At 41.1% G+C, this 25,870-nt stretch overlaps 4 protein-coding genes across 9 annotated transcripts; 2 read left to right on the forward strand and 2 right to left on the reverse strand.

Moving 5' to 3' along the window:
• Positions 1-265: 265 nt before the first annotated feature.
• Positions 266-3,323, forward strand: LOC116917620 (tyrosyl-DNA phosphodiesterase 2). Of its 3 annotated transcripts, none has more exons than XM_032923165.2 (10): positions 266-419; positions 673-789; positions 997-1,108; positions 1,184-1,228; positions 1,301-1,392; positions 1,466-1,661; positions 1,733-1,809; positions 1,874-1,979; positions 2,047-2,241; positions 3,198-3,323. In XM_032923165.2, exons 3-10 carry the CDS (start codon positions 1,004-1,006, stop codon positions 3,243-3,245), a joined length of 864 nt encoding a protein of 287 aa, XP_032779056.1. In that variant the 5' UTR covers positions 266-419; positions 673-789; positions 997-1,003; the 3' UTR covers positions 3,246-3,323. The 3 variants fall into 3 exon arrangements, with proteins under 3 accessions (XP_032779056.1, XP_032779054.1, XP_032779055.1); XM_032923163.2 differs by lacking the exon at positions 3,198-3,323 and adding an exon at positions 2,278-2,634 and having other exon boundaries at positions 267-419; positions 2,047-2,217; XM_032923164.2 differs by lacking the exons at positions 673-789; positions 3,198-3,323 and adding an exon at positions 2,278-2,634 and having other exon boundaries at positions 371-419; positions 2,047-2,217.
• LOC116917619 (epidermal growth factor-like protein 7) lies at positions 2,630-14,245 on the reverse strand. Of its 2 annotated transcripts, none has more exons than XM_032923161.2 (9): positions 14,053-14,245; positions 4,211-4,336; positions 3,973-4,091; positions 3,811-3,906; positions 3,597-3,722; positions 3,419-3,501; positions 3,219-3,350; positions 3,019-3,145; positions 2,630-2,950 (listed from the first exon to the last, which is right to left on the reverse strand). In XM_032923161.2, exons 1-9 carry the CDS (start codon positions 14,109-14,111, stop codon positions 2,901-2,903), a joined length of 918 nt encoding a protein of 305 aa, XP_032779052.2. In that variant the 5' UTR covers positions 14,112-14,245; the 3' UTR covers positions 2,630-2,900. The 2 variants fall into 2 exon arrangements, with proteins under 2 accessions (XP_032779052.2, XP_032779053.2); XM_032923162.2 differs by lacking the exon at positions 14,053-14,245 and adding an exon at positions 6,638-7,284.
• LOC116917617 (solute carrier organic anion transporter family member 74D) lies at positions 3,604-24,891 on the forward strand. Of its 3 annotated transcripts, XM_045170088.1 has the most exons (15): positions 21,353-21,422; positions 21,555-21,797; positions 21,871-22,050; positions 22,207-22,299; positions 22,363-22,485; positions 22,547-22,687; positions 22,761-22,922; positions 22,992-23,156; positions 23,231-23,438; positions 23,500-23,647; positions 23,711-23,913; positions 23,986-24,089; positions 24,174-24,278; positions 24,353-24,573; positions 24,656-24,891. In XM_045170088.1, the coding sequence occupies exons 1-14, from the start codon at positions 21,368-21,370 to the stop codon at positions 24,565-24,567; spliced, it is 2,145 nt and encodes a 714-aa protein (XP_045026023.1). In that variant the 5' UTR covers positions 21,353-21,367; the 3' UTR covers positions 24,568-24,573; positions 24,656-24,891. The 3 variants fall into 3 exon arrangements, with proteins under 3 accessions (XP_045026024.1, XP_045026023.1, XP_045026022.1); XM_045170089.1 differs by lacking the exon at positions 21,353-21,422 and adding an exon at positions 3,604-3,738 and having other exon boundaries at positions 24,353-24,656; XM_045170087.1 differs by having other exon boundaries at positions 24,353-24,656.
• On the reverse strand, positions 16,457-19,414 carry LOC116917618 (facilitated trehalose transporter Tret1). The gene is given in 6 exon segments (XM_032923158.2): positions 16,457-18,001; positions 18,092-18,196; positions 18,286-18,472; positions 18,538-18,715; positions 18,717-18,739; positions 18,819-19,414. Coding segments are annotated over 6 exon segments (1,857 nt in total). The 5' UTR covers positions 19,149-19,414; the 3' UTR covers positions 16,457-16,967.
• Positions 24,892-25,870: the final 979 nt, after the last annotated feature.

The raw sequence follows: 25,870 nt of genomic DNA on the forward strand, positions 1-25,870 counted from the left end.
ACTCTCGCAGACAGATATGCCAAACTTAATAATTTTAGGGCTTCAGCATGCATGCAACCAAATAAACATTTCAACGTAATTCATTGCCTCCATTATGCAATTGTCGGATTGTCGTAATACGTCACGACTCACAAATATCACCTGTTATTGAACAATGAATATGTGCACAGACAGGTGAGACTGATGCTGCCTGGGCATACATTGGCATGCCTGGCATGTTCAAATGTTCTTACCATCTGTGGTTTGGTTCTCCTCCAATCTTTATTTCTTATTTTCTTGCCCCAGTAAAACTAGGTTATTAATCTTTCCTGTAGATGTCGGTGCATTCCGACTGCAGATGCCGCTGCGTTCTGCATGTTTTCAAAATTCATTCCCACATTGCTGTAGTAACCACCTTGTGAAGGCTGAAGGGTTAAAAAGTACGTTTAGGCCTACTTAGATGAAATGTTCAAATAAAAATTTTAATTCTAAAAATTCATGTACAAGAAATGAAAGAAATCAGGACATAATTTTTCCCAGTTGGTTCTTTAACTTTTGTAATGAGGAAAGATTTTGTAAAACGTTTGCATTCGTTGTCCACGACTTTCATCATGAAACGTTTATTCGTCAATTTGCGTCTTGATTACTAAAAATCTAACCCGATATTCCCTTCAATGCTATTTCACTTTTCAGAATAGGTATTTTACCAGCATTCAGACAAAACCTATTACTTAAAAACATTTTGTGTGGATGGATTTCATTTATTTCTGCTGCTTCACATCATAACCATCAACGGAAGCTTTTCCACATGTAAAAAGAAACCACTAAGCAAATAGTCTCAGTTTTCTTCATTCATTCTCTATTGTTCTTAAATGTTATTTTTTACCATTTTTTTCTCATTCTTAAACTTCTAAATTATTGTTCTTTTTAGCTGTTACCAGAATGTTTGAAGAAGATTTAGTTGATGTGTGTCATGATACTGTAATATTGCTACATCTTACTTTCAATTTCATTTAGATTCACAATGAATGAGGCAAGTTCATCTCAATCTGAAGATGGTTATGTCCCAAATGCAAAAGAGGCTGCCGATTTAGTTACCAAGTTTGCAGAAGTTACAGGCACAGACACGGTAAGTAATGTAACATTTTACCCTTGATGGTACATCACTATTTAATTCTGGGTATTTTCATTATGGTTCATCTAGGCATGTGCTCAGTTCTATTTGCAAGATAGAGACTGGGATTTACAAGTAAGTAATTTGGCTTGCATCTGATTCCATAAATTACTTTAACTTAATTTTATTCTATTTCTTTTTATACAGAGGTCACTTGATGCTTACTTTGGAGCAAAAAAATCTGGAGGAGTACATGTGCTCACAGATGGTGATGAACCACAGATTGTTTTTAATATTAAGTAAAAAATACATAAGGTTATCAATAGGTTATCTGAGATTTTTAAAGAATCGATCAAATGTTTTTCTACGTAGTAAGGATGTTGCTAGCAAATTAGCCGAAGCAGAAGATGTCGCTAAATTCCTCGAAACCGCCACTACGAAACCACCTTCAGAATTCCGCATGATATCATGGAATATCGATGGACTTGACGATCGCAATCTGAAAATGCGAACCAAATCAGTCGTCAAAATCCTGCAGTCACAAAGGCCCGATATTGTTTTTCTCCAGGTAACACGGAAATCCTCGATTTCTTTCATCGATTGTTTCTTTATGTACGATGCATTTAAATCAATTTAAAGGAGGTGATCCCAAAAACTTTAGACTACTTGGAAAACAATCTTCCTGAATACAAATTCATAGCTGGAGATGAAGATGGGTATGCACGTAAAGTACAGTAGTCGTGCGTTCGTTCAATATCAAGATGTTACTTTGATTTGTAGGTATTTTACGGTTACCATGTTGAACATGTTTACCATCCATTACGACTCCCACGACGTCATCAGTTTTCCACAGACCACCATGGGACGTAATCTTCTAAAAGTTGAGGTAAGTGGTGAGCAGATAAAAGCCGATTTATGAAGTATTATCTGACAATGATTGAAATGATTTAAAGGCGCATATGGGTCCTCTAAAGCTAAAGCTGTTGAATACTCACATGGAAAGTACCGGAGAATTCGCAGATGAGCGAATGAACCAACTAAACATCAGTTTCCGCGAAATTACTGGAACCGATAAGTCTGTGAACGTCATAATGGGAGGCGATTTGAATATGCGCGATAAAGAGGTCTCTGTTTGGTGGTTTGAAATGGTAAGTGACTGTTGACACAATATTTTTTATTATTAGTTGGCCAATGTCGGGGGATTGCCCGATCGCACGTATGACGTCTGGGAAGCGTGCGGTTCGCGCAAGGAATGCCAGTGGACGTGGGACACTATGCGAAACACCAACAAGGAATTTCCTGGCCAATTCAAACCGCGTTGTCGCTTCGATCGTATCTTCTTACGACCGGCTACGTCCACCTCTGCCGTCCCTAAATTCTTTGGTCTGATTGGTTTACAAAAAATTTCGGGGTATCAGTGTTTCCCGAGCGATCATTGGGGGCTCTTAGCAGATTTCGATGCTAAGTAAGGATGGGACAAACACCTGTGATCGCTTATGAAATTGAATTGTAAAAATATAAAGAGTCCAGGTGAAATCCGATGATAGCGTGTCTATATATTTCCAGTTAACTTCCAGAATTCGAAAACAAAAACGATTTAAAAAAGGAAGCAAGAAAAAAACAAAAAACAAAAAACAGTCACGTCCCGTGGCAGTCAGTGGCTTGGATGTGATGATGCGAAATAATAAGGGGGATGGAAGTTCGGCTTGGTTCGAATCGTGTTTCTTTTGAATGTATTGGACTTTTAAGGAAGTGACGATCCGCTCGGTGGCAAGATAGTTGGGAAAGGTGGACGGCGCAAAGTTGGTTAAGGGCGCATCTTGATTGCGTTAACGGATGGGGTCATTGTGCATGTACCTGTCAATTCAGGACGAATGTTAGGTAAACAAAAAATTCAAGGCAGACAGAACGTCCCAAATACTTACAGTCCGCCAATCGTTCCTCCAGAATGGATATCTGTGCGCTCAATGATTCTAGCGAATCACTGTTCGAGGATTCACTGGATTCCACGCAGTTATTGCTGTTAGCAATCAGCAAAGTCGTCTCGTTTTGCTACAGTTCGGATCAAGTCAACTATAGTAGAGATGTTTGTTTTTAATTTTAGATACAAAATCTTTATGCGTACCAGTTTGTTCAGCTTTTCTTCCAATAACAAAATATGATCCGTCATATTGGCTATGGTTGACTGATAATCAACAACGTCCACCTGTGGTGCGGTGTGCATTGGTTGACTCACGCTATTGTTAAATTTGGGTTCCTGCAACCACAATCAAAGAAACTTCAATGGAAGCAAAAGCAAAGCCGATAGAAAACGTTTTACTTTACCTGCTCCAGTGCGGCCAATCGTTTAGACATGGACTCGTAGTTGATCAAAAGTGTTTGAAGCTCTGGAATCAATTCCAGTCGAACTAACAACAATAATGATCAAAACAAAAATACATGAAGTATGTTCTCAATTCTACCGCATAATTGAATAAACATGAATGTAAAACGTTTGATTTACATTTGCAGGATCGACCGTCGTCTTGCAGCTGGAAACCCTCGTGACAGGCACATTGATAACTTCCGGCGGAATTGATACACGTTTGCTGGCAAACATTGCTGCCGGGTGCTGAACATTCATCCAGGTCTGCGTACGGCAACAGGTCAGACAAAAAACATGATTTACTTCCTCGTTCGTTATCTGTACATGACAGTTGACAAATCGGTTATGATACCTGACTCGCAGGACGGGCCAGTGTATCCCGGAGCGCACGTGCATACGTTAGGCTTGACGCAAGTGCCGCCATTCTTGCAACCTTTGTTACACACAGCTGCAACAAAGGGGAAAGGATTAGATATAGGCTGACTTGGGAGGGGTTACAATAGTTGATTGAGACCTTGCAAACATCCATGGGTGTGTTTGTCTGCGTGAGTCCATCCGGGACAGCAGGCGTGTTTTTTCTCCGTGGTGGTCTGGTACTTGACCACCGTACGGTAGACCGTGTCGTACTGCACCCTGTGGTGAACAGTATGATGTCACAGAGAACGTCAGACGTTGCCTTTTTCTTTTCTTTTTCACGGTCATTCAACAATTCAAAACGGCAAAAAAAAATCGAAATAAAATGCTGCGTTTACCTGAAGGCCGTGCACATGGTGCCGTTGCTACAGCGTTGAGTGAACGATTTATAGGCTGGTTTGCAATAGGATTCCACCACTCTGATTGGTCGGGTTATCGTCTCTTCGTGCGTGCAAACATGCCGTCTGTCAAACAGAAAAATCAGATAATGTTTTGTTCTGACATCGTTACACGATCCCGGCCGGAGAACATTTTGTTTTTAAACTCGCCAATTTTGCGTATTGTTTTTCCTTCTCCTATTTGCTAATTCGTTTCGTGTCCCTTGCATCGATTGGCTATTGGGTCGATGTAACATGTGACGAATCAACCGTGATCGCCCTTTAAATACCCTTCACGACTTTCGCGAAGAGTCGCGCAAAAGGAAACGGTAAACAAGACAAACTTGTTCTATTATTGGTGTCTTTCCCTCCTTCGAATGCACAACTTTGTTGTTGCCGATTCTCGAAAAAGGCGATGAGACCCCCAATGCAACAGAGGATAAATCGAAGAGCCATTAGAGGGAATGTGTTTCGACGGACCAGATCAGAGGCTAAAGAGCATTCCAATGTCGTTAAAAGTTCTTTTGCTGTTGTTGCAAACAATCTTGTTTCCCTTTTCTTTATCTGGCCAACATGGCTGCAACGTCATGCTGCAACCTGATTGTTTCCTGATGAATATGTATGCAGAAAGGGCACGCCATCGTGATTGCAGATACGAGTAGTTCTATAGTGAAATCCAGGTATGTTTTATTCGCGCATTTTCGTCTTGTTTTCTTTATAATCCACCTACAAGGATCTTTTACTGGGAAAAAAAAAAAGAAAAAAGAAATAGAGGCGGCGTCTTAAGTCATCCGTCTGTCGCCGCTCGTGCCGAGCCTTTTAAACTTTGGCTACCCCTCCCACATCTTTCACGGTGACTTTTTTTTTTTTTTCTTCTTCTTTTAGTGTCTCTCAATTGTTAGAGAGAACTTAAAATTGGGGAGGAGGATCTTTGTGATTGCCGAAGAAGGCCGGGATGCCGACGGCCTCCTCTGGCTCACGCAGTTTTTTTTTTTTTTATTAGCGAAAAAAAAAGGAAAAAAAAAAGAAAACAAGGAAACCTCCTTCCTTTTCTTTCTTTCTTTTGTTACTTTTCCTTAATTCTATTTTTTTTTTAGGTGTTTTCTTTCTCTTTGATCCGGTATCGTATAAAGCGGCACTGTATTCCTTAACGATCGTTAGAAATCGTTAAAAACAACAACTAACTTGGCTAGAATTTTTCTTTTCTTCTTTTCGCTCTCCCTGTTTCTTATAACTTGAGGCCATTAAGAGCAATTTTGGCATCGATCCATGCGATGACGTTACGTATACTTTGGCCGTGTAACGAAAACGAGAAAAAAACAAATGGAGGTCAGAGTGTATGTAGGAAATATGAGTTAGTCGCATGGGGAGAAGAAAGGATATTGTAATAAAGAAAGTTAGGCACTCTCGTACGTTTAAAGAGGCTTAGGATAGGGGGCGCTGTTTGATTTCGAATTTTGCAGCAAGGGGACCGTGGCCCTGTTGGTGCGTCTGGTGCCAACGGGCAAGGACTTTTTATCATTACGGTCTGCCTATTTTTTATGCTCCTCATTTTCTTCCTTGTATCGTTTTTATGGTCGAAAGTTTTTGCTCTGTCTCACCGTGTGATGAGGGCTTTTGTTATTAGACTGTCGTCAAAAAAAATACGAACGCGGGAAACGGTTAACGACTGCCGGGTACCGCAGCCTTGTGTCACATTCGTCAGCGGGGATGATCCGACGTGAGGTAGTTAGACAATAATAAAATTAAAGCTCTGCTCTTCTATTACTTATACGATTCGTTATGACTAGACGTCAGTATAGTCGTATTGAATGGTTTTTTAAGCAAGCTGCATATCATACTTAATCTTTTCTCACGGACACAAGGCAAGACACGTAGACAGTCGAGTGCAGTCATGGAAATTCGAGTCCAGACTGTTACAACTGGTGACACGCTCCAGCCGTTTCCGTTCTTATTTAAGGGTCTTTTTCCTGTCAACCATTTGTTGTTGTTCATTTCCGTAACTTTCAGTTTTGTTGGAAAGAAAGAAAGAAAAAAAAAATGAGAGGAAAACAGGTGTTGCCTACAAATGAAGTTTGCAGGTTTGCCCCCACAGTGGCATGTCTAATCAAAACAATTCTTCATCACTAGAGCTAATGATGGGGTGTCGGCTCTTGTTGAGATAATAATTCCCGCCTCGTTTTGCCCATCGACCGAGTGAAAAACAAACAAAAAACAAACAAAACAAACACTACACCATCCCTTTAAAAAGACGTTTGCCTTCCTGAAACAAGTGGGTCATCACGTGAAGAGCGTAAACGATTTTCACGAGATTCTTTATGAACACAAATCTATAAAAATGGGAATTTTCTTTTTCTTTCTCCAAGATGGAACTGAAAAGTATAATACCCAGCATGATGTTGACGTTTGGAATGATCCTTTTTGTTGTTTTTCTTTTGATGGTGGATGGCGTGCCGCCGATCGTGCCTTTTGGCCTCTTCATCACTCAACATGATCGGCATGGCAATCGACATGATGGTCGGAGGTAACGTCGTTGTTGATTCGAGTAACGTCTGAGACGATCCTGACATCCTTAACCGGCCAGTTTTACCCAACAACTGCTCGAAGGCAGATTGCTTTTCATTTTCCGTCAATCCTACCCGACTGCTGTCGACAACGATGCCAGTCAGACACCAGCAGCACTGGATGATCAAAATCACTAGTGATCGTTTCACTGCACTTGAGCACATTATTTTTTTTATTATTATTTTCTTAATTGGCCGCAAAAAAATATGAAAAAAAAAATTTTTTTAAAGGATAAATTAGTCAGTTAGCGGCCGGATCGATCGTTTCAGTTCCGGCTGCTACCGCACTGCCCGGATTGTCAAAAAGACATGGCACTTGATGATGGTACTAGAAACGCGAGCGATACAATCTTTTGCACAAGCCAGCAAAAAGGCTGTTTGTCTTGACTAAGACGAACGAGCACTGAAACAAGCAGCCAGCCAACATGCCCACCATATTGCCACTTGTGAACGGGCAGACGGTGCGTGAGTGAACGCGTTCCCCCCGCCAGCAGAAAGGAAGCGCTCGGGTCTTGGCCTGCTTTCTACTGCACTTTTCGACTACCTGCCTACTAATAGTACAACGACTAAATACTATATAGTGGCTACTTTACTACGCTTTATCAACAACGTTTGCCCTTCGTGATTTGTTTTTCTCTATCCCGGAACCGAGATTCCCCGTTTTCCGGATGTTGATTGTCATTCATTTAATGATGCCAAGCCTCGCGATAAAATTATTATTATTATTTTTTTAAATATGGAATGGCGGGATACAGAGAAAGAGATAGAAAAAAAAAAAGCATGTATGTCCTTGATTCTTAGACTCCCGGAGCTACGGTTTGATTCACGACATGCCTCCAATGTTTTGCCCCGTGCATTGCACGAGAATGATCTTGCGCAGAGAGCCGCTATTTTTCGCTTTCCACTCAGGGCATTCTCTATCTCTGTCTTTGGTTGCGTCCGTTCGTTCATTCTTTCTCTTCGGTCGTCATCCTTACTCCCACACGTCCATCGATGCCAAAGATTTAATGAAAAAACAAATGTTGCATACGTGAGTTTGCGGTTCCAGCAGCAGCACTTGTAGTAGTAGTGACTTGGTTTTTTTTTTTAATGTGACCACCTTGAAAACAAAAACAAAAGAAAACGCAGTCGGGGTATGTTGTTGGTATTCCCTCATTGCTTCCATTAAGCATACATGTCCGGCGGGCTGGAAAAACAAAATCTTTTTTTTTTCTCTTTTGTTTTGCAATTTTTTCTTATAGCGGCCTTGTGCGAGAGCAGCTGGGCGCATGACTGGTGGTTGGCTCCCACGAATTTGTATTCCGGGGTTGGGACGATTGATTTCAGATTGATAGACGAGCACACAGGTGTTGGTTATACAACACACGTTTGATATACATAATATGTTTGTGGGGGGAGAAAAGAGCATTTCTAATGTATATATGCATTACTATACTGACGATAGTCGACTGACAAAGTTGAAACTGGTGGAAAGTAGAAAGGGATAAAAGTGCCGATGAGCGGGGCCCGTCAGCTGTTTGCGTGCTGCAATCCTTGGATGGATGGATGATTGAGCATCAGATCGAATCAAGGCTTTTTTAATGGATTTGTTCAAGGCTGTGCATACGGTACCATATCCCATCAGAGTCAACATTGCGTCTCTTTCACTTTTATTTTTCGACTTGTCTGCTTCAATTGCATGCATCAACAGCTATTGAACAGTTAATCAGAGGGAAATAATAGGGCTCTTATCATTTTATGCTTGTTGCTTCTTTTCTTTTTTTTCTCCTCTTCATCATCGCTTCGTGTTATTTGTTATTCATTCCTTTCATCGTTTGGGGGTTTTGATGTTGTCTTCATTTTTAAATGTCGTTGCTAAGTCGGCCCACGGTGGGCTAATCAAAGAATGGGGGTATACGATGACCTGGATCCCTTTCGCTTGTCACGACTACTTAATCAATCGAGTCATCATCTCTTTGAAAAAAGCAATCGAATTGAGACAGTCGCTCTTTTTACGATCTATTGGTCCCTTTTTTTGTTGTTGTTGAGAAATGCTGTCCTAGCGTATTGTTTTCTTTTTCTTTATTGTAATGAAGCGTGTCTGCGTTGTTTGCTGTTGTTTCATTTCCAGCTGACGGTGTAATCCCCTCAGGCTTTGCAAGTATATTTAATTAACTACATATGGCTTTTTTGTTTTTGTTTTTTGTTTTGTTTTTTTGAAATTCTCCGACCGAAGTGTATCTGCATAGGGAAAAGGTGTACTGTGTATGTAGATTTATTATCTTTTTGTACGACTATGCGGCGTAATGTTATTCTTTCTTTTTGTTTTGTTTTTTTCTTTTTCTTTTCCAGTTCTATTTTTTTTAACGATCTGGAACTTTTTCTTTCCTTTTCTCGTTTCATAATTTTTAATGGCCCAAGTCATTGTCTCGTTCAACACTAACTCAATTTGACGACTATGACTTTTTGTGGTCATCGTTGAACGTCTATAAAATGTCGTCTCTTCGGAAGACGGCGTTTGCTCGTTAAAAAAAAATAAAATATACTAAAGGGAAAATAAGTTTTTTCCCTTTTAGTCAAGAGAGAAAAGAGTTGATTTTACTTTACGACCGGCGGCTGTTAAGAATTTTCTTTTTTCGAAAAAAAAAAACAAAAAACAAAACAAGAAAATACAACAACTGTGTGGTTATCATTCAAAGAAAAAGAATGTGTGTTTTTTTCTCTCTCTCTAAACAATCCAGTGTCAAATCAATTCTTCTTCTTCCACTTTTGCCCGTCAAATGACCAGTTGCTGCCGTTTGCTGCACCCATCACTTTGTATCTGATTACCTTGTAGCGTTTGTTGGAATGAAGGAAAAATCAAGATTTTGACCAAGCCTTTTTTTCTCACCGTCTGCTGAACCCTTTTTGGGGTGTGGCTTTTAACGTAATATTTAAACCCCCTCCCCTAGAATTTATTGCCGTAACTTGTATTCAATAAAAGCCGAAAAATGTCGTCTACCGTATTTGCTCGTTACATTACGACCGCATCCAAAAATAGCGGCCACCCGATGCGTTGGCACCAGCAGGGGCACCTTTCGTTTATATTTATGTAAAATGCGAGTTATCTTCGGAAATGGTGTAGTGGTCACATTTGCCGTGGAAAGACGAGGGCATTACGTCTAGTGCCTTGTGTCAACTAAAGCCACAAGATTTTAACGCAGCCGGACAGGTAAAGAAAAACAAAAAATTCACTATACGAAAACATGAAAAAGATCTTTTTTGACTGACGTTCTAAATCACACGCAATGTCGCATGGTACAAGCCCATAATTCTTTGTTTTTCTTTTACCTCTACTTCGTCGTATCTTGTCGTGTTTCTTTTTCCCGCCGGCCGATACGAGCGAGAAAACGCCAGTCGGACGCGCATTCGGCTATTGTTATTTTTCTCGTTAGATGCCATTCACGACCAATCGCCACGTGTAGGTTTCACGAGAAAACAGGGAAACACACGGTGTGATTTATACACGGTCGACTATTACAGCCCGACACCACCTGCCGTGTATACTATTGGATGGTTGCTATGGTATTATCATGGCGGCTTCTGCTACTAATAACATCTTGATTTGTATATATATATTTTTTTTCGTCGTCTCTTGTTTTCTTGATCATCCTCAGAAGAAGACGAATCGCTCATGATTTCAAATCGCAAATGATTCAGCAACCGAATAACGGGAATTTGCGTATACACGTCGGCCCGGAGGGTCTATATGGTCATGAAGTCATTTACCAATTATCGTTAAAAATATGCAAGAAAATTCTTTCGAATTTTTTTTTTAACTCGAGCGATTCTGAATGACGATATCACTTGTTTATGCACATGCAAAATTGAACAGAAAAAAAAAGTTTCTTCTTTTCTTTGCGTGGCGCTCGAAGAATACGAGAAAAGAAAACGAAGACAAAGTGATGGATGGGACTGGAATGTTTAGATTCTTTGGACGGCCGCTGGTATTTTCACCTGTATCTATGGCTCGACAAAAACGACCGCCAAAATAAAAGCCGGTAACATGGCCAGGTCGCATTTCGATTGTGTCATATATTTTTATGCAGCACAGTTTTTTACACAACAAGAAAAGGCTTCACGTAGACGACTCTCTCTCTGTCTGTAGGTAGATTTAATCACGGCTCGATTTCCCCATCACAAAAGTCATCGAAGCGAATCCGATTTCGTAGAAGCAACAAATAAAAGAATTTATTTTTGAGTAGAGGACAAAGCTTTCGTATATCCGAATTGCGGAAGTCTGTCATTTTCCGATTGGCCAATAATCCAAACTTTTCAAAACTAAAATTCTTGAAAGCCCCTGTTTTCTTTCAGAGGAGCCAATCCGTGAATTCGGCTAACCGAACAACGTGTTATAAACACACACACAAAAAAACAACGGGAAAGTTGGGTCGAGTCGCGTGCAAAAAAAAAAAAAAAAAGTGTCCACTTTTAAACACTTCGCGGACAACAACACAAAAATAGGATGGTCATATTCCTTTTTTTTTTAAATGCGCTGCTATTGCGGTTGTTGATGTGCTGCATTTTACGACGCCCAATCAATCACCATCGATTTACATATTCCTTGGTATGTAAACCTATTGTGTGTACTGCAAAGGCCTTCTAACTTTAGAATGGGCAGTGGACATGCGGGACACACACATTCGCTGAATTTCAATCAAAAAGGCATCACTATTGCGATGCCGGACAATCAATTTACGTCGACGTTGGTACGACCGGATTGTTGTCATTATGAAATATTGTCCTCCCTTTTCTGTCGGTTTGGACCGCGTGAACCGCGTTCCTTTTTTCTGGTTACAACCTGCGTCGTGCCCATTTTTAACAAATACTACACCGAATTGGCCGTCGGCCATCGTTTTCGTTGCTCCTTTGTTTATGGACATCTTTCTTTTTTTTCTTTTTCTCGTGTGCCCATTTCGTATTGATTTTTACGATTTTTCTTCGAAAAAAAAGAAAGAAAATCCAAACAGATTTTTGGCAAAGTTTTTTTTTTTCTGATCCAAATCTTAAAAATTGTTGCTGATTTCAATCCGGATTTTTTTTTTTGCGTCATTGCCCACCACCTAAACGGGTGATTCCCATCATCCTATTCAAATCAGTTTGTCCACAGTTACGTATAAAGTTCAACATAAAGGAGGGAATCAACAAAAACATCTTGTCCAGCAAAAAGAAAAAGAAAATCATTAAAAAATAAATAAATAAACGAAAGATCCCCTCTAAAGTGAGTTACGGCCGAGATCGTCAAAAGCCTTAAGAAAAAAGAAAGAAGAACCGTAAATTCGTTTGGAAACGATGTATAAGGACATCATCAACAATCTTTAAATCATCAAGTGTGCGGTTGTTTCGCTTTTTGTTTCTCTTTTGTTTTCTGCTCTCTTTGACTCGCAAAGACTTTTGTCGGCGCACGTTAGCCGAATGATTCGTCTCTTTTTTTTTTCTTATTTAAAACATTCGAAATTGGATGTTTATACAGAAAATGCTGGTCGGTCATTCTCCATAGAGATGACGTACAAGTCTTCAAAAAGAAATAAAATAAAAATATGCGGCCCGCAGTGTTTTGAGTTTCTCCGTGAATGACGGATATTAAAAGGGTCGCCGCAATTCCTAAACGGATTTCTTCCGCTACAAAGTTTTTGTGACCCCAACACTCGATCCTTTTTTTCAATTCCCTTTTTTTTTGGGGGGGTGATTTGATACTTTTGAAGATGAGTGGAGCGGCGGTAATATGATATTGTAGTTTAATAAAAGGAAATTAAAGTTTTTTTCATTTTTCGGCAATAAAAAGAAGAAGAAAAAACAAATTCTGTCTGGATGTGATCGTCGGGGAGGCCGTTTGAGTTTGTTATGTTGTAACAACTACTGGAAATAGATTTGACGGATGGATTTTTGAGTGAATCCAACTTGGAAGAATCCTTGGAAAGGCACTGCGGGTGGTGCCCAAAGAGTCGACACGAAGAAAGATGCCAACCATAAACAGGAAGAAGATTCTTCTCGCCCTCAAAAGAAGAAGACAAGAAACCTTTTGACGCAGAGAAAAAAGAAAACAAACAACATTTTTTGTTTGGGCGCTAACGATCAACTCGATCACGATGGCCCTCCGTTACCGTATGAAAACTTTTGCTCTTTCGAAAAGAAAAAGAAAAGAAGAACGCCCTTGTTTCTCTCGTGACGTTATGCAACACGCCTCGTGAGCTTTTATGAATTACCCTGCCGACGTTGTTAATAAGAGAACCGAGCGCAAGGATATGCAGAAAGACGATTCCCAAAACGACCAAGACAACGTTTTCCTCCATGGCCAAAAGAAACGAAGGGACTTGGAAAACAGAAGGGCAACACGATAAAAACAGAAAAACCAAACAACAAGTATAAAAACAGGAGGAAAGAGATACATTGAGGTTGTATTGCTTGTAGAAGTAGCAGCTTTATCAAGGGCTCGACTCTTAATGAGCTGTATAGCAGCACATACAAGTCTGGAGACTTCATTCCTTTCAAACTTGTCCATGCCGTCATCGAGCAGCCGGTTTTTCTTTTTTCTTTTCCTCAATCCCACCCAGAGTCAGTCAATCGTTCACGCACAACACACACGAAATTATTATTTTTTTTTTTTGTTTTGTTTCTTCTCTATAGCAAACAAAAGCGAAGCTGCTTGAAAGGAGACGAAACAAAGAGAAAAAGGAAAAAAAAAAGAAAAAAGCTTTTATTCAAATTTGTTTTTTGGTTTTCTCTTTCCCATTTATGATTATTTATTTTCTAGACGATGGGCTTTGTTGTTTCGCTGCTAGGAATACAAGACCTCACTTCTGCACAGGTGGTCTCATTATTATTTCTATCTCGGGAATTAGAAACGAAGGGAAAGATTAAAAGCAAAAAAAGAAGACAGAATGAGTGAGAAAACAAAAAAGGGAGGGGCTGTGACTTGTCCAACAGGACTCTGACTTATAGCCTTATACAGACGAAGAAAAAGAAATAGTTGAACATGACGTTTTGCATTTTCGTCTTGTTTTTATTATTCTCCGATTTTTTTTTACCTGATTTTCCGTGTTCAAGTCAAACACAATCCAATCAAAGTGGAACGATTTTCTTGATTGGGAAAGTCCTTTGACTTGATTCCAATGAATTTATCGTTTCGTTTTTAATGGCGTTAATCCCGAAAACCAAAACACATCGTATATCGCAAGTAAAAAAAAACTAAAGTAAATCAAAGTAAATTTAGGGCTTTACCCGTTATAAGGATGTGGCGTTGTTTGTTGTGGTTGCGCTTGAAACCGTGGCGTTGGCATCGTGTTTATTGTTTCTCTGGTGGTGAAAAAGATGGTCTACTTCTTCTTCAGTTGCTACACTCGATGGCGTCGAAGATGAAAGAAACGCATTGTTTACCGGATGTTGATCCGCCGCCGACCGAGTGGTCCATCCGTTGGCATGGAGCCGGCCAGTGTGATGGCGACGTTTGTTGCCAATCGTTGGATGATGTTTAGTCGCCTTGTCGTAAATACTGGCTAAATCCGTCACAGTTCCGCTTCTTTTCGTCACTTGTGTTGTTGTGCCAGTCATCCATTTCCCTTCACTCAGCATCAGTGTTCCAGCCGCGGCCAGCAATATCAGAGAAATGATTTTTGGCATTTCTCCGCTCGATATATGAAGCTCGTCGATTGATACCCTAAACTTTGATGATACTCTAACATATACAAACTATAACAAAAACCCTTTTCATGTGGTCATACTTCTGCGACCGACCCTACAAGTCGACCGTTGCAAGTGAGACACACGACTGGATTCCCCATTGAAGCGCGTGCCAGACCGTCTCGTTTTTCTTCCCCTTTCGAGTCTCGAGTTTTGTGGGTTTTTTCCCATCGCTACCCCCTACGTACCGTCAAAGTTTTTGTTTTCACTTCCCCTATATATCCCTGTTGAATACAAGATTTCCTGAGCTTTTTACCATCTGACAACAGCGCACGCAAAGATGTATTGCTTCGCGCCGTGTCTTTCCCTTTTACGGTGGAGGGCAATCACATATCGAACTATACCCATGTGTAATATCTTATTCTTGGGGTTATTTGAAATGTTATTTTATTCTTTGTGAAATACAATCTTATTCCGTTTAATTTAGGAAGATTCCAACGATCCAGTCTGTATCCGCTTTTTCCCCCATCTTCAGCCATATTTGGGTTAGGAAATGATAAGAAACTGCAGTTTTCGCACCTGATGCAAGAGCACGCTCCGATTGCTCAGTCGTGATCCCATAAATTGATGGCCTCCATCTATATACACATTTTAAAAAATATATCGGAGGCTTCTTTCCATATAGGGCCGTTCTCGCCGAATCATATCTCGAAAAATCAAGTGTGGCCTAGAGCGGCCACTTCATTTCCCTTTCTTTATGGACAGTAGCTCGAGAAAAACGAGAAACTTGGCCGGGTTCTTTATTTTTAGTGCCGTGCATTAAAAAACAAAAAAAAGAGAAAACAGCTGGACCTGAAATACTGAAAGTAGGCCTATATTTCGGAGAACTGGCCAACTTGACTGGCACTCGCACGCATGCACACGTCTACGTCGACAGAATAGAATAAGAATGGATCTCACACTTTTCCCCTTTTTGCTACACGGGTGAACGAACAACGCTTGTGTCTGTAAACCTTTTTTTTTTCTTTCTCGAATTCAATCCGGCACGAAAAGCTCGTTGGGTTCTCCCAGTCCACAGAAAAATGTATTCGGGAATGTCTAGCTCGTCCATCAGTGTCCAAACTGAAACAGCTCACTCTGTAAAATCACATTCTTTGAATATGCGTTCGACATCCGGAGGAGGGCTTCTATCATCTAACATTTCTCTTGACTGATAATAACTAACGTCTTTATGATGATCTTTTTTTTAAAATTATTATTGAGGTTTTTTTTTTTTTAATTCTTTTCAGGCATAATTATTATTCTTGCTTGAGCGCGTGAAATGTCGTTTAAACCATCGAGTTAATGACACTCGTAACAAATAAGCTTCCTATTGACGTCGATTACTTTTCGATGGCGAACACGAGTTTCGTGACTGGAAAGATGGCACCCAACAAGTTTCCAGGTATTTCTTTTTTGTCGCCATGGCATTGAAGAAAACAGTGAAGAGGTGAAAATAAAATCGGGATGGTAACGATTGTGCCCCGCGTCTCTGACTTATACGATCGCGACAATTTATGCGACCACCTCAACAGACATGCCATCTATTTTTTCTTGTCTGCTATTCATTTTGCCTACCTGATTTGTAATTCGTTTCGTCGTGAGCTGCGCATTTTTTATATCAGTTTTTTTTTTCTTTTCTTTCACGACTGTCGTCTGACTTGTGTCGACCTATTGTCACCGAGTCGTGACAAACATGGAAACTTTTCTTTATAGTCCGCGCTAAGTCTTTTTGGAAATGAGCAGACAAGCTAAAATGAACACCGAATATGGCCCGATCCTAAAGCTTGATCTTTTCAGTGCCCAGGATCGATGATGTAAAGTGCGACGGTTCGTCCAGACAGCAGACAATCCGACACAACCAATAATGGACCGTGCTCGCATGCTGATATCGTCTTATCTATTCGTCTCTTCTCTCTTCTTTCTTTCTTGGTTTTTTTTTTTTAATAGGCAGAGAAATGGAATGTCTCCAATAAGCGCTGATGTTTAATAGACCTGTTGTACAATCTTGTAAGCAGAGAGTTGCTCAACCAACAACAAAAATTGTCTCCGGGAAAATGAGAAAGTCACAGTACCAAACCAGAGTTTGTTTCTTTTATGGTGCTGCCATAAATAATTGAATATTAGGTAAATCTTTCGTTGTAACAACGCCCGCGTTACACAGGTCGACATCTGGCACAGCTCTTTTATGATCATACAATGTAAAGAATTCTTTTGTTTTAGGAGGGATTAAATTGAGGTACATAGACTGATGGGGGATCTTGCTTTATGCGTCTACTGTTTAAAAATATAGATATACTGGTATATATATGTACAAGCAGGTGTATATTATCGTCTTCCGGGATATCCCACTGTTGTTTTTTTTTGTCTCACTTGATTATGATTTTCTTTTTAAAATGCCTGCTGTAGAACAGCTGCAATTTAAAGGGCGTTATTCATTTTAAGTTAAAAAACTGGGCGCGTATGTCGCGCATGCTTCAGGCGACAGCGAAACTCCATTGGTCGTGTTCTCTTTTGTCGCTAGCCATGAAGAAGATTTGAATCTGTTCTAGTGTCGCCTCCGGTCGTATATCTGGTACGACCAAAAGGACAAACAGATAGCCAAACAGACAGAAAATCGTGTAAAACCAGAAGGTGCCTGACAAGTACATGGCGTTTTGCATGTCTCCGAAACTCATTGTCACCACTAATGAAGGGCCCCAAAAAAGACCTGCAGTGATGGCTGTCGCTGTTCCGTGACTCCTAATGGGCAACAATTCGCCAAGGATAAGCCAAGGTATGGGACCTAATCCCAATGCGAAAGCACCGCAATATACAATGACGCAACTGACAGGAATCCAACGCAAATTTGTTTGACCCAAGACACCGATATCCTCGCACAGGACGTAAAGTCCCAGCGAAAGCATAGACAAGGCCGATGCGGCTGCGGACACGAGTAAAAGCCATTTGCGACCTTTGCGGTCCACCGTACCGAAACAGATGAGCGCCGTGATCAGCTGGACACCGTAAAGCACCACGATGGGGAAGTTGGAATGGTCGCGGAATTTATCAGCGGCGTACGTCAGTACGCTATCAACACCTGAAAATTGACTGAAGAACATGAGCCCTCCAGCGATGCTAACGGGTAACATGAACGGCTTCTTGAGTAGGCCACCGTCATGGCCGCTCAATTTCAGTAGATCGTAAGCATCGCGCATATCGGACAATTGATCCAGAGACGCGAGACGCTTGAGACTAGCAGCTGCCGATGGTATTTTCCCTTGTCTCAACAGGTAGCGCGGTGAATCCGGTAGGTAGAAGAGCAACAGAAGGAGATAAGGACCGTTGAGTGCGGCTCCGGTGATGGAAATGTCTCGCCAGGAGACGCCGTATGACAGGCCGAAGCAGAGAAGCGTCCCGATCAAACCGAAACAGGTGGGCAAAACACCTAAACTTCCACGCTGTCGAGGTGAGGCGAGCTCGGCGATATAAATTTGATTGACCACCGTTATTATTCCCGCAGCGATCCCCCCTGTGTGTGAAAAGAAATTTACGTCGTTAGGAATCAGAACTCGTTTGTTACACGTCTAAGGCCGTTTTCATCTAGCGGTTTTTTTTTTACCGATAAGACGGGCGCCGAAGATCATTGACGAGTTGTGCGATAAAATAACCATCAGCCAAGAAGCTATTAGAATCAAGACGGTAACCATCAACGGCCTTTTTCTACCTTTTAAAAAGAAAGAACTGACACGGTTAGAAAACAAAAAAAAACTGGTTTTCTTTTTTCTAAAAAAGAAATGTTTAATTTATAGTCACCTTTATTTAAAGCTAAAGAAGAAAGTAGGGCTCCCAATAATCCTCCCAAGTTGAAGAGATTCAAAATCCATGGTGCGAGCCAGTTGGGACTATTGGTCGGCAGATGGTTGACTGGTGCAATGCTATGATAGGCCAACATGAATCCGATATTCAAATTTCCCAACGAAAGGATTGCAGCGCACATCAACTGACCAGAAAAGAACTGTTAGCAAACATTTGTTTCACGCATCGAACAGAGAACCTTTGGTTTACTTGTGGAATGTAACCGACTGGTAAGCAGCCTGATCTCAGTTCATGCTGGCTGGATTTTTTGGATCGACTGCGTGCGCTCATATTCAAATGACCGAAAGAGTCGTCCGTACTAATTTCTTCGGCGATCGATGATGCGTTTAGCGAATCGTTTGAATTCCTCAAAACTTCTTCTGAACCCGGAGGACACGTCGTTCTCCCAAACCTGTAAAGAATGCCACACCATTTTAAGCTCCGCAAATTTGTTTTGATTGATTAAATTAGTAATCGAGTTAAATATCTACATTTTCCACTACTTTTTGAAGCTGTCGTTCTCTGGCTTTCCTCCGGGACTTGGCCCGTTCCATCCGTTGTTTCGACAGTTGATGGCTCCGTTTCTGTAAAACTCCGCTTTGCGGATGATCCGGGTGGATGGAACTGGCGGACGATTTAGCGCGAATACTCGCTCCTTGACTGCTCCTTCTACTTCCATGGCTTTTCTTAGACACTCTCGCTGTCAAAGTGCCAACTACGTTGGATGCGGCAATCCGGCGACATATCCGCTCCAAGGTGTGCCGTCCGTGATAATAACTGCGGACGCCCGGAACGTTGGCGGCCTGACGAGGGCTCTTCATTCACTTAACTCAAAACACGATTGCCTTTTTTTTGTTGTTTTTTATCTTTTAAAACGTATTATTTAATTCCACACAAAACAGCTTGTTATTCGTTGTTGAAATTCTTCAGACAGTTCCCAGACCCATCGTCTTTTTTTGTGGAGCGATCAGCTCGGATTCAAAGAAACAACTGAAGTTTCACGTCGACCAACGCTTGCTTCTTATTTTTCTTTTACGGTGGATAATATTTTTCAATGTTCCGCTATGCACATACGGGCGACTAGCAGAGCACAACGGTACTGTTACCTACGGTTTTAAACCGACCATCTACTCCAGTCCCATATGTCTTCTAATTTTTTTCTTTCTTTCTTTCTTTATTCAGCCAGTTAGCACACAGTGCCGTCATGTCGTATAGTAGCTACTTGACATGTTGGTAAAATTACTATTTTGGGCCGTTGCCGATTCGTCCCGCATCTGGCTTGTATTGCGGTGTAGGGTTTTATTTCCCTTTTCCCGCTGCATTAATCGAATTCTAGGGTTCAGTGGATTCGTTTGTCACGATGGCCAATTTTATGCTGCTGCAATTGTGGCATTCAGATTAGATCAATGGCTTTCCATTCGGATTGTATAACATTCTTTCTTTTATTTCATATCCGCCGTGGGCTAGAGGAGAATTTCAACGTGACTGCTGACTTTGAAAATTCCTTTTGCCGCGCGTAGTCGAAAGATGCTCACTTGTATAATTTTCTTAACACGCTTCTGTTGAAAGGAAGCCCTGAGGTACAATGCCATTAGGTCAAATAGCGGACAAGCAGTTGGTTTATGTTATAGTAGTAGACAGTCTGTTCATTTTTACAATTATAACGGAGCGCGAGACGTGTTGTTGTCCCCGTTTATCGTTTCAACTTAAACACGTGTTATCAGCGCTACTCACGTCTCGTCTGTTCGTCTCTGTTTGTTCAAACACCCAAGTCGGCCAAGTGTCACTGCCGTTCTGACCAAAACAAATCATCGTTTCCCGCGTGAAACAATCAAAACCTCTATTCAGAATAGAAGTCAACCGCAGAGCAATAGCTTTTCTCACACGAGCGTAAAAATGTTCGTTCAAAATCGTTAGATTGATGACAATAAAAATACGTTTCGCGTCCGACATTCTTCCTGCTCGTTCTTTTGGACACCGCATTAATGGAATGGTAAAAACGGTTCACTAAAAAATGTGGCATCTTGTGTTTTGTTTTCCTATTTCTTTTGTTGTTATAAATCTGGTTTATTTAAAGGAGAAAAAAGAAAACTGGCCAATCCTTTCAAAGTGGAAACAAAAATGAATATTACCGATGTACACATGTGCTGTGTTTTTTTTATATTTTCCCTTCCGCGTTCCGTCTGCCGAAGCGCACGAGCGATTTGAATTAATGAGAATGAACGGTACACTTGCTTTCTTTAGTTCTTCTTTTTTTTTTGCGACGGAAGAAATCACAGGGATGAAATGACAGACTAGCGGCAAATTTGAACGTTGGGGTGTTTAATGCCCGGATAGCGGATGGAGTGTTCGTCTTATTTCTTCACGCCCTCATTTTGTCCGTGTTTATAGCCTTGCTAACAGATGTCCCACCCTATTGGGTAGGGATCTTTCTTTATATTTTCCATCATTTCTCTTCATTAATGGACGGCGTTCTAATGTGTCAATTCATTAAACACTTCTCCTATTTGTGTGTTTTTTTTTCTATTTTAACTGCACCCGTTTGACCAGTTGCGGTTTACCAACGTTTCAAGACTGAACGGGGCTAGTAGGATGGCCAGCATTTTCTCAAGTCATGATGAACTTGCAGCTTCTACGTCATTTTTGCAACCCTTATCGCTACGATCTGTCGTATCAGCAATTATGTAACGGATTTTAATCCTGTCCCATAGACTACAACCTAAACAGCTTACGATTTGTTTCTTTTATATTCTCCCATCTGTTTCATCACAGTGTTATCTTTCCGGCAGTGGTCGTTAGAGTTTATCGGTCATTCGGAATGTAGTGGTTTAGGATAAGGTTATCAGCTCTCGCGATTGACCCGGCAACAATATCACAGACGTTCTTTTGTTGGCCACAGAAGCCATTGGGATGGCGACGGAGATGGTGTCTGAATGTCCCACGAGATGAGATTTATCAATGTGCGCATCCGTGCTCGATAGGTTGTTTGCCCACGTTGATGGGGAAGAGATAAGTCATCTAATCTATTTTGGACGGCACGATGAAGTACAGCTTAACCGACGGCCAGTTCTACGCTGATATGCTATTGAGATATGGTACTTAGGCCTTCGCTCTTAGCAGTCCAATCGAATTCGACAAATACTTGTCTATATTTATGTCAGTTGGTTTGTTTTAGTTCTGTAGTCAAGTTCTGCATCGACTCACACGTTAGGCTTGCCATTTTTCAGTTACCAAAAGCCGGCGGCCAGCATGGGCAAAGTTAAGAAGAGCAAATTGGAAGAGGAAGACGAAGACACTTCGGTGTGGGCTTGGTCCTTTTCAAGGCGAATGGCTGCAGAAGTTCGCTACAAAGAAATCGTACCTGTTGACCTACAGTTTCTTGGGCATTTTCCAGGCCATGTTTGTTAGTTATTCTATTGCTACTTTGACGACTCTCGAGAAACAATTCAAGCTCAAAAGTCAAACGACGGGTAACATATTTTCACTTTTTCTTTGTGGAGGGATTTTTATTATTATCATTTTTCTTCTCCTGATTTCTTAAAGGTATTTTGCTGGCGGGTAATGAAGTGAGTCAGATCTTGCTCTCGCTCCTGATGACTTACTTTGGCGGACATGGACACAGGCCTCGACTAGCTGCACTCGGAGTCCTATTTTCCGGCGCCGCTTCCCTACTCGTAGTCGCCCCTCACTTCATTTACGGCCAAGCAACAGCAATCACGAACGGTAGTAGTTTCAAAACACCGTATCATAAGAATTGTCGGGTCAAAGTGAAGAAACACCGATTAGGGATTACATAACTGTGCAGGAAATTATGTTGGAACTCATTTATTTATTTTTACTTTTCCCCCTCTTTGTTGACCGGCTGTCAATTGTTATTAGTGACGAGAAGTTTGGATGTATGTTCTACATCGCCCGACTCGGTAATGCCCACCATGAATCCGGAAGATAGCTGCGATGACACTACGCAAATCGGTAAATAAAAAATGTATACATTCAGAACTATAGACTAGATCTTATTGGCATTCTTCCCAACAGGTCCAATGATCTACATCTTTATGTCGCAATTCGTGTCCGGTATCGGCACAACTCTCTTCTCCATCCTCGGTATTACTTACCTTGACGACAATGTCAAACGAAAGCAGACACCTATGCTTATCGGTATATTGTAGTTCCATTTAAAAATTGAGCTGGGTAATAGCTTCTACGAATGGTTTTATAGGACTCATGTCGGCACTTCGGTTGATTGGCCCCGTCTTCGGATATGGTCTGGCCGCCATCTGCATGCGGATCTATGTCAACCTTAGTGAAACAACGACACTCAAACCTAGAGATCCCAGCTGGATTGGCGCTTGGTGGCTTGGTGAGTTTTTTTCTTTTGCAAATTATCTTTTGCATATTGATGACTGACGTATTCCCCTCTGTTTTTAATGAAGGCTTTATGGTGATCGGCATCATTCAAATTTCCGCCTTTTGGTTATTGGCATGCTATCCACGACGTCTTCCGAAAAAATCAACCACTGCCCAAGGTTTCGGCACGATTGCGTCACTTCAGCAACACACACAAGCGAAAAGACCCGAAGCGCGAACATTCAAAAGTATATTAGAACTGAATTCGTTTATTTAAAGGGAACAAATGTGTAACTGAAAAATTGTTTCGTTTTTAGAATTCCCAGCTGCGTTGCGTCGATTGCTGACTAATAAGATTCTCATGCTCAACAACTGCGCCGGTGTCTTTTTCGTCTTCGCTTTGAGCGGATACCTCACTTTTTTACCCAAGTACATGGAGACACAGTTTCAACAGTCATCTTCTGTGTCAGGCCTCGTTAACGGTACATTACAAAAGTCTTAAGTGTCCACCCCCGGAAACGTAAAAATAAAGATTGACCTCTTCTTTTCCTTCTAGGCCTCACTGGTATCATGTTCATGTGCACTGGATTGCTGCTAGCAGGCTACCTTGTTTCACGGTTTAAATTTCCCGCTTGGAAACTTCAAGTTTGGGATGTTATCATTGGAATTCTTTGGGTCACTCTTCTAGTCACATTTGCATTCATAGGATGCAACGCAAAACCTATACATGGCCTTGAAAATGCAGAAAATGGAGACGGCGCCATGTAATTGAAATTAAGATCCTATTAAGCCGTCGCAAAAACTGACATTTCCTTCTGATTGTAGGCTGGGCATTCCGGTAACACCGTGCAGCGAGGATTGTAATTGCATTGCCAATCGTTTCGCTCCGGCCTGCTCCGAGGATGGCGAAGTCAATTTTTTCTCAGCATGTCACGCTGGCTGTACCATTATGAACCACACCAGCGACCAGACAGTAATGGAAATTTTGAAAAGCATAGAACTAAGTTAATCATGTTTTATCTCTTGTAACTATTAGATTTTCTCCGACTGCAGTTGTATCAAAGAATGGAAGAACTCAACTTCAATGACGGATTCTGGATCGTGGTATAACGGCCGAGCCATCGGTGGCTATTGTCCTTCCAACTGCTTCCAAATGTTCCTCATCTACATTACCGTCATGGGTTTCATCAAGTTTCTGAGCTCAATGGGTCGAGTCAGTAACATACTCATTACTTTCCGGTAATTGCTTATTCACGTTTTTATTTTCCTTTATCTCTTTGACAATGCTTTTATTCACTTCCGTTCTCGTAGATGCGTTCCGGAAGAAGATAAGTCTTTCGCCATCGGCCTTGGCTATCTGCTAACCAGCCTATTTGCTTTCATTCCTGCCCCAATTGTCTACGGAGCTGTAGTTGGTAATTAATGAGCCAATCATCCGTAAACTATTAGCACGCAATTTTAGGACTCGACTAATTCTTTGGCTTTTTGGGGTTCTTCAGATCAGGCGTGCATTTTATGGCGAACCGACAGTTGCGGTGTACGGGGCAATTGTTGGATTTACGACCAGGAAAAGATGCGATTGTATTTACACATCCTTACGGCCAGTAAGTTACAATTACCGTTAACATGAAATTAGAATTTAACTAGCATATTCTTCACAAAATGTTATTGCAACTAGGCGTGGTTACGATTGGCGTGGTGTTCGATTTTTTCACATGTTTCGCCGTCCGCGATCTCGATCTGTACGCGGAAGACAACGAAGAGAAAGTCGGGGACAATGGAATGGTCGCCTCAACCAACAATAAAGAACTTCAACCCATGTTATCTTCTCGCCCGCCGCCACCGACCAGCAAGCTCAACGAGGAAGAATTCATCAAAACTTTGGAGGCATAGTAAAAAGTATGTCTTTTATATTCAAGATCATTCTAATATAATGTTGTTCCATTTTATTTGATGCGCTTTTAATAAACTCTTTCATCAGACTTGGTACGAGGAAATTTACCTTTACTAGAAGGTAGGAATCCGGACATTACTGGGACAATGAAATGAAACAAACCGTGGCCAAAATTGGTCGTGAAGTTAGACCACGTGGTAAGTATTTGCTGATTCTTAGAAACGTGCGTTTTCGAGTTAAACTCGTGCCAAGTGACGCTCTGAGACAAAAGATGAACTTGGAAGGCCAAACATATACATGCAGAACATGCCAATGGTAGCAGACAAATTGTACACAATCACCATATATGCACTTGAAAGGGTTGTTGTTCTGGCTAAGGAAAAGGCGTACCCGAACGGCATGAACAGTTCCAAATAATTGAACCAACGATTAAAAACCCAATCAGATGTGAGAAATATTTGCAGAGAGAGGTAGAGTGAGCCTACGCCGGTGTAGAGACACAAAATCACAAAGTAGCGCTGGTTATTCAAACCGATACAGGTACCTAAGAAGAAACAGTGGTGATCGTGCCGCAAAACACAGCACTCACACAAAGGACAATGATGGGATTTTTTGTTTTTGTAGATGTTGCATTCTGGGCAAAAGTTATGAATATCTTGCTCTAGGCCTTCTTCTACTTGTATTCCATAGTCCTTGTTCGAATTGACAAACATGGCTCGCCAGTTGGCACAAACTTGGATGTAGCAGTAGATGGCTATGGTGGTTACTATGATACTCTTCTTCAATGCCAGTATGTAGATGGCTGTAGCAATTGAAAGGCCAAGGTAAGCCAGGCTAAAGAGCATCACTCCATATCTCATCAATCCAATTCTCTTACTGACAACAGAGGCCATTTTTACAACAATGAGTACCTGAAAATTTTGGGACAAAAAATCATTAGTTTCAATTTTGGGAAAGCCATTATTAATCGCTCTTACCAAATAACTCAGATAATTTCATTCAGGTGAAGAAACCGTGGACATAGTGAATCGAGGAATCGCCTTCTTACTTTGCCAACGGTTCTATCTTGTTTTCTGTCAGATAAAGTATGGACAGATAAGAACACGTCAAAAATTTAGTATGGCGAACTGTTAACCTAACTCTGGTCTTTCTTTTTACATATTCAAACCCCATAATGCAGAATTTTTCTCATTTGATTCCTTGAACAAAAAACTGCAACAGATGTAAGTGAATGAAGTGTTCCAAAAATTCTCCAACAATTTATATTAGTGTTGATTTTGTTTAGTTGACGCCCAATGCCAT

The sequence above is a fragment of the Daphnia magna genome, linkage group LG2 (genome assembly GCF_020631705.1).
Source record: "Daphnia magna isolate NIES linkage group LG2, ASM2063170v1.1, whole genome shotgun sequence".
NCBI lineage: Eukaryota > Metazoa > Arthropoda > Branchiopoda > Diplostraca > Daphniidae > Daphnia > Daphnia magna.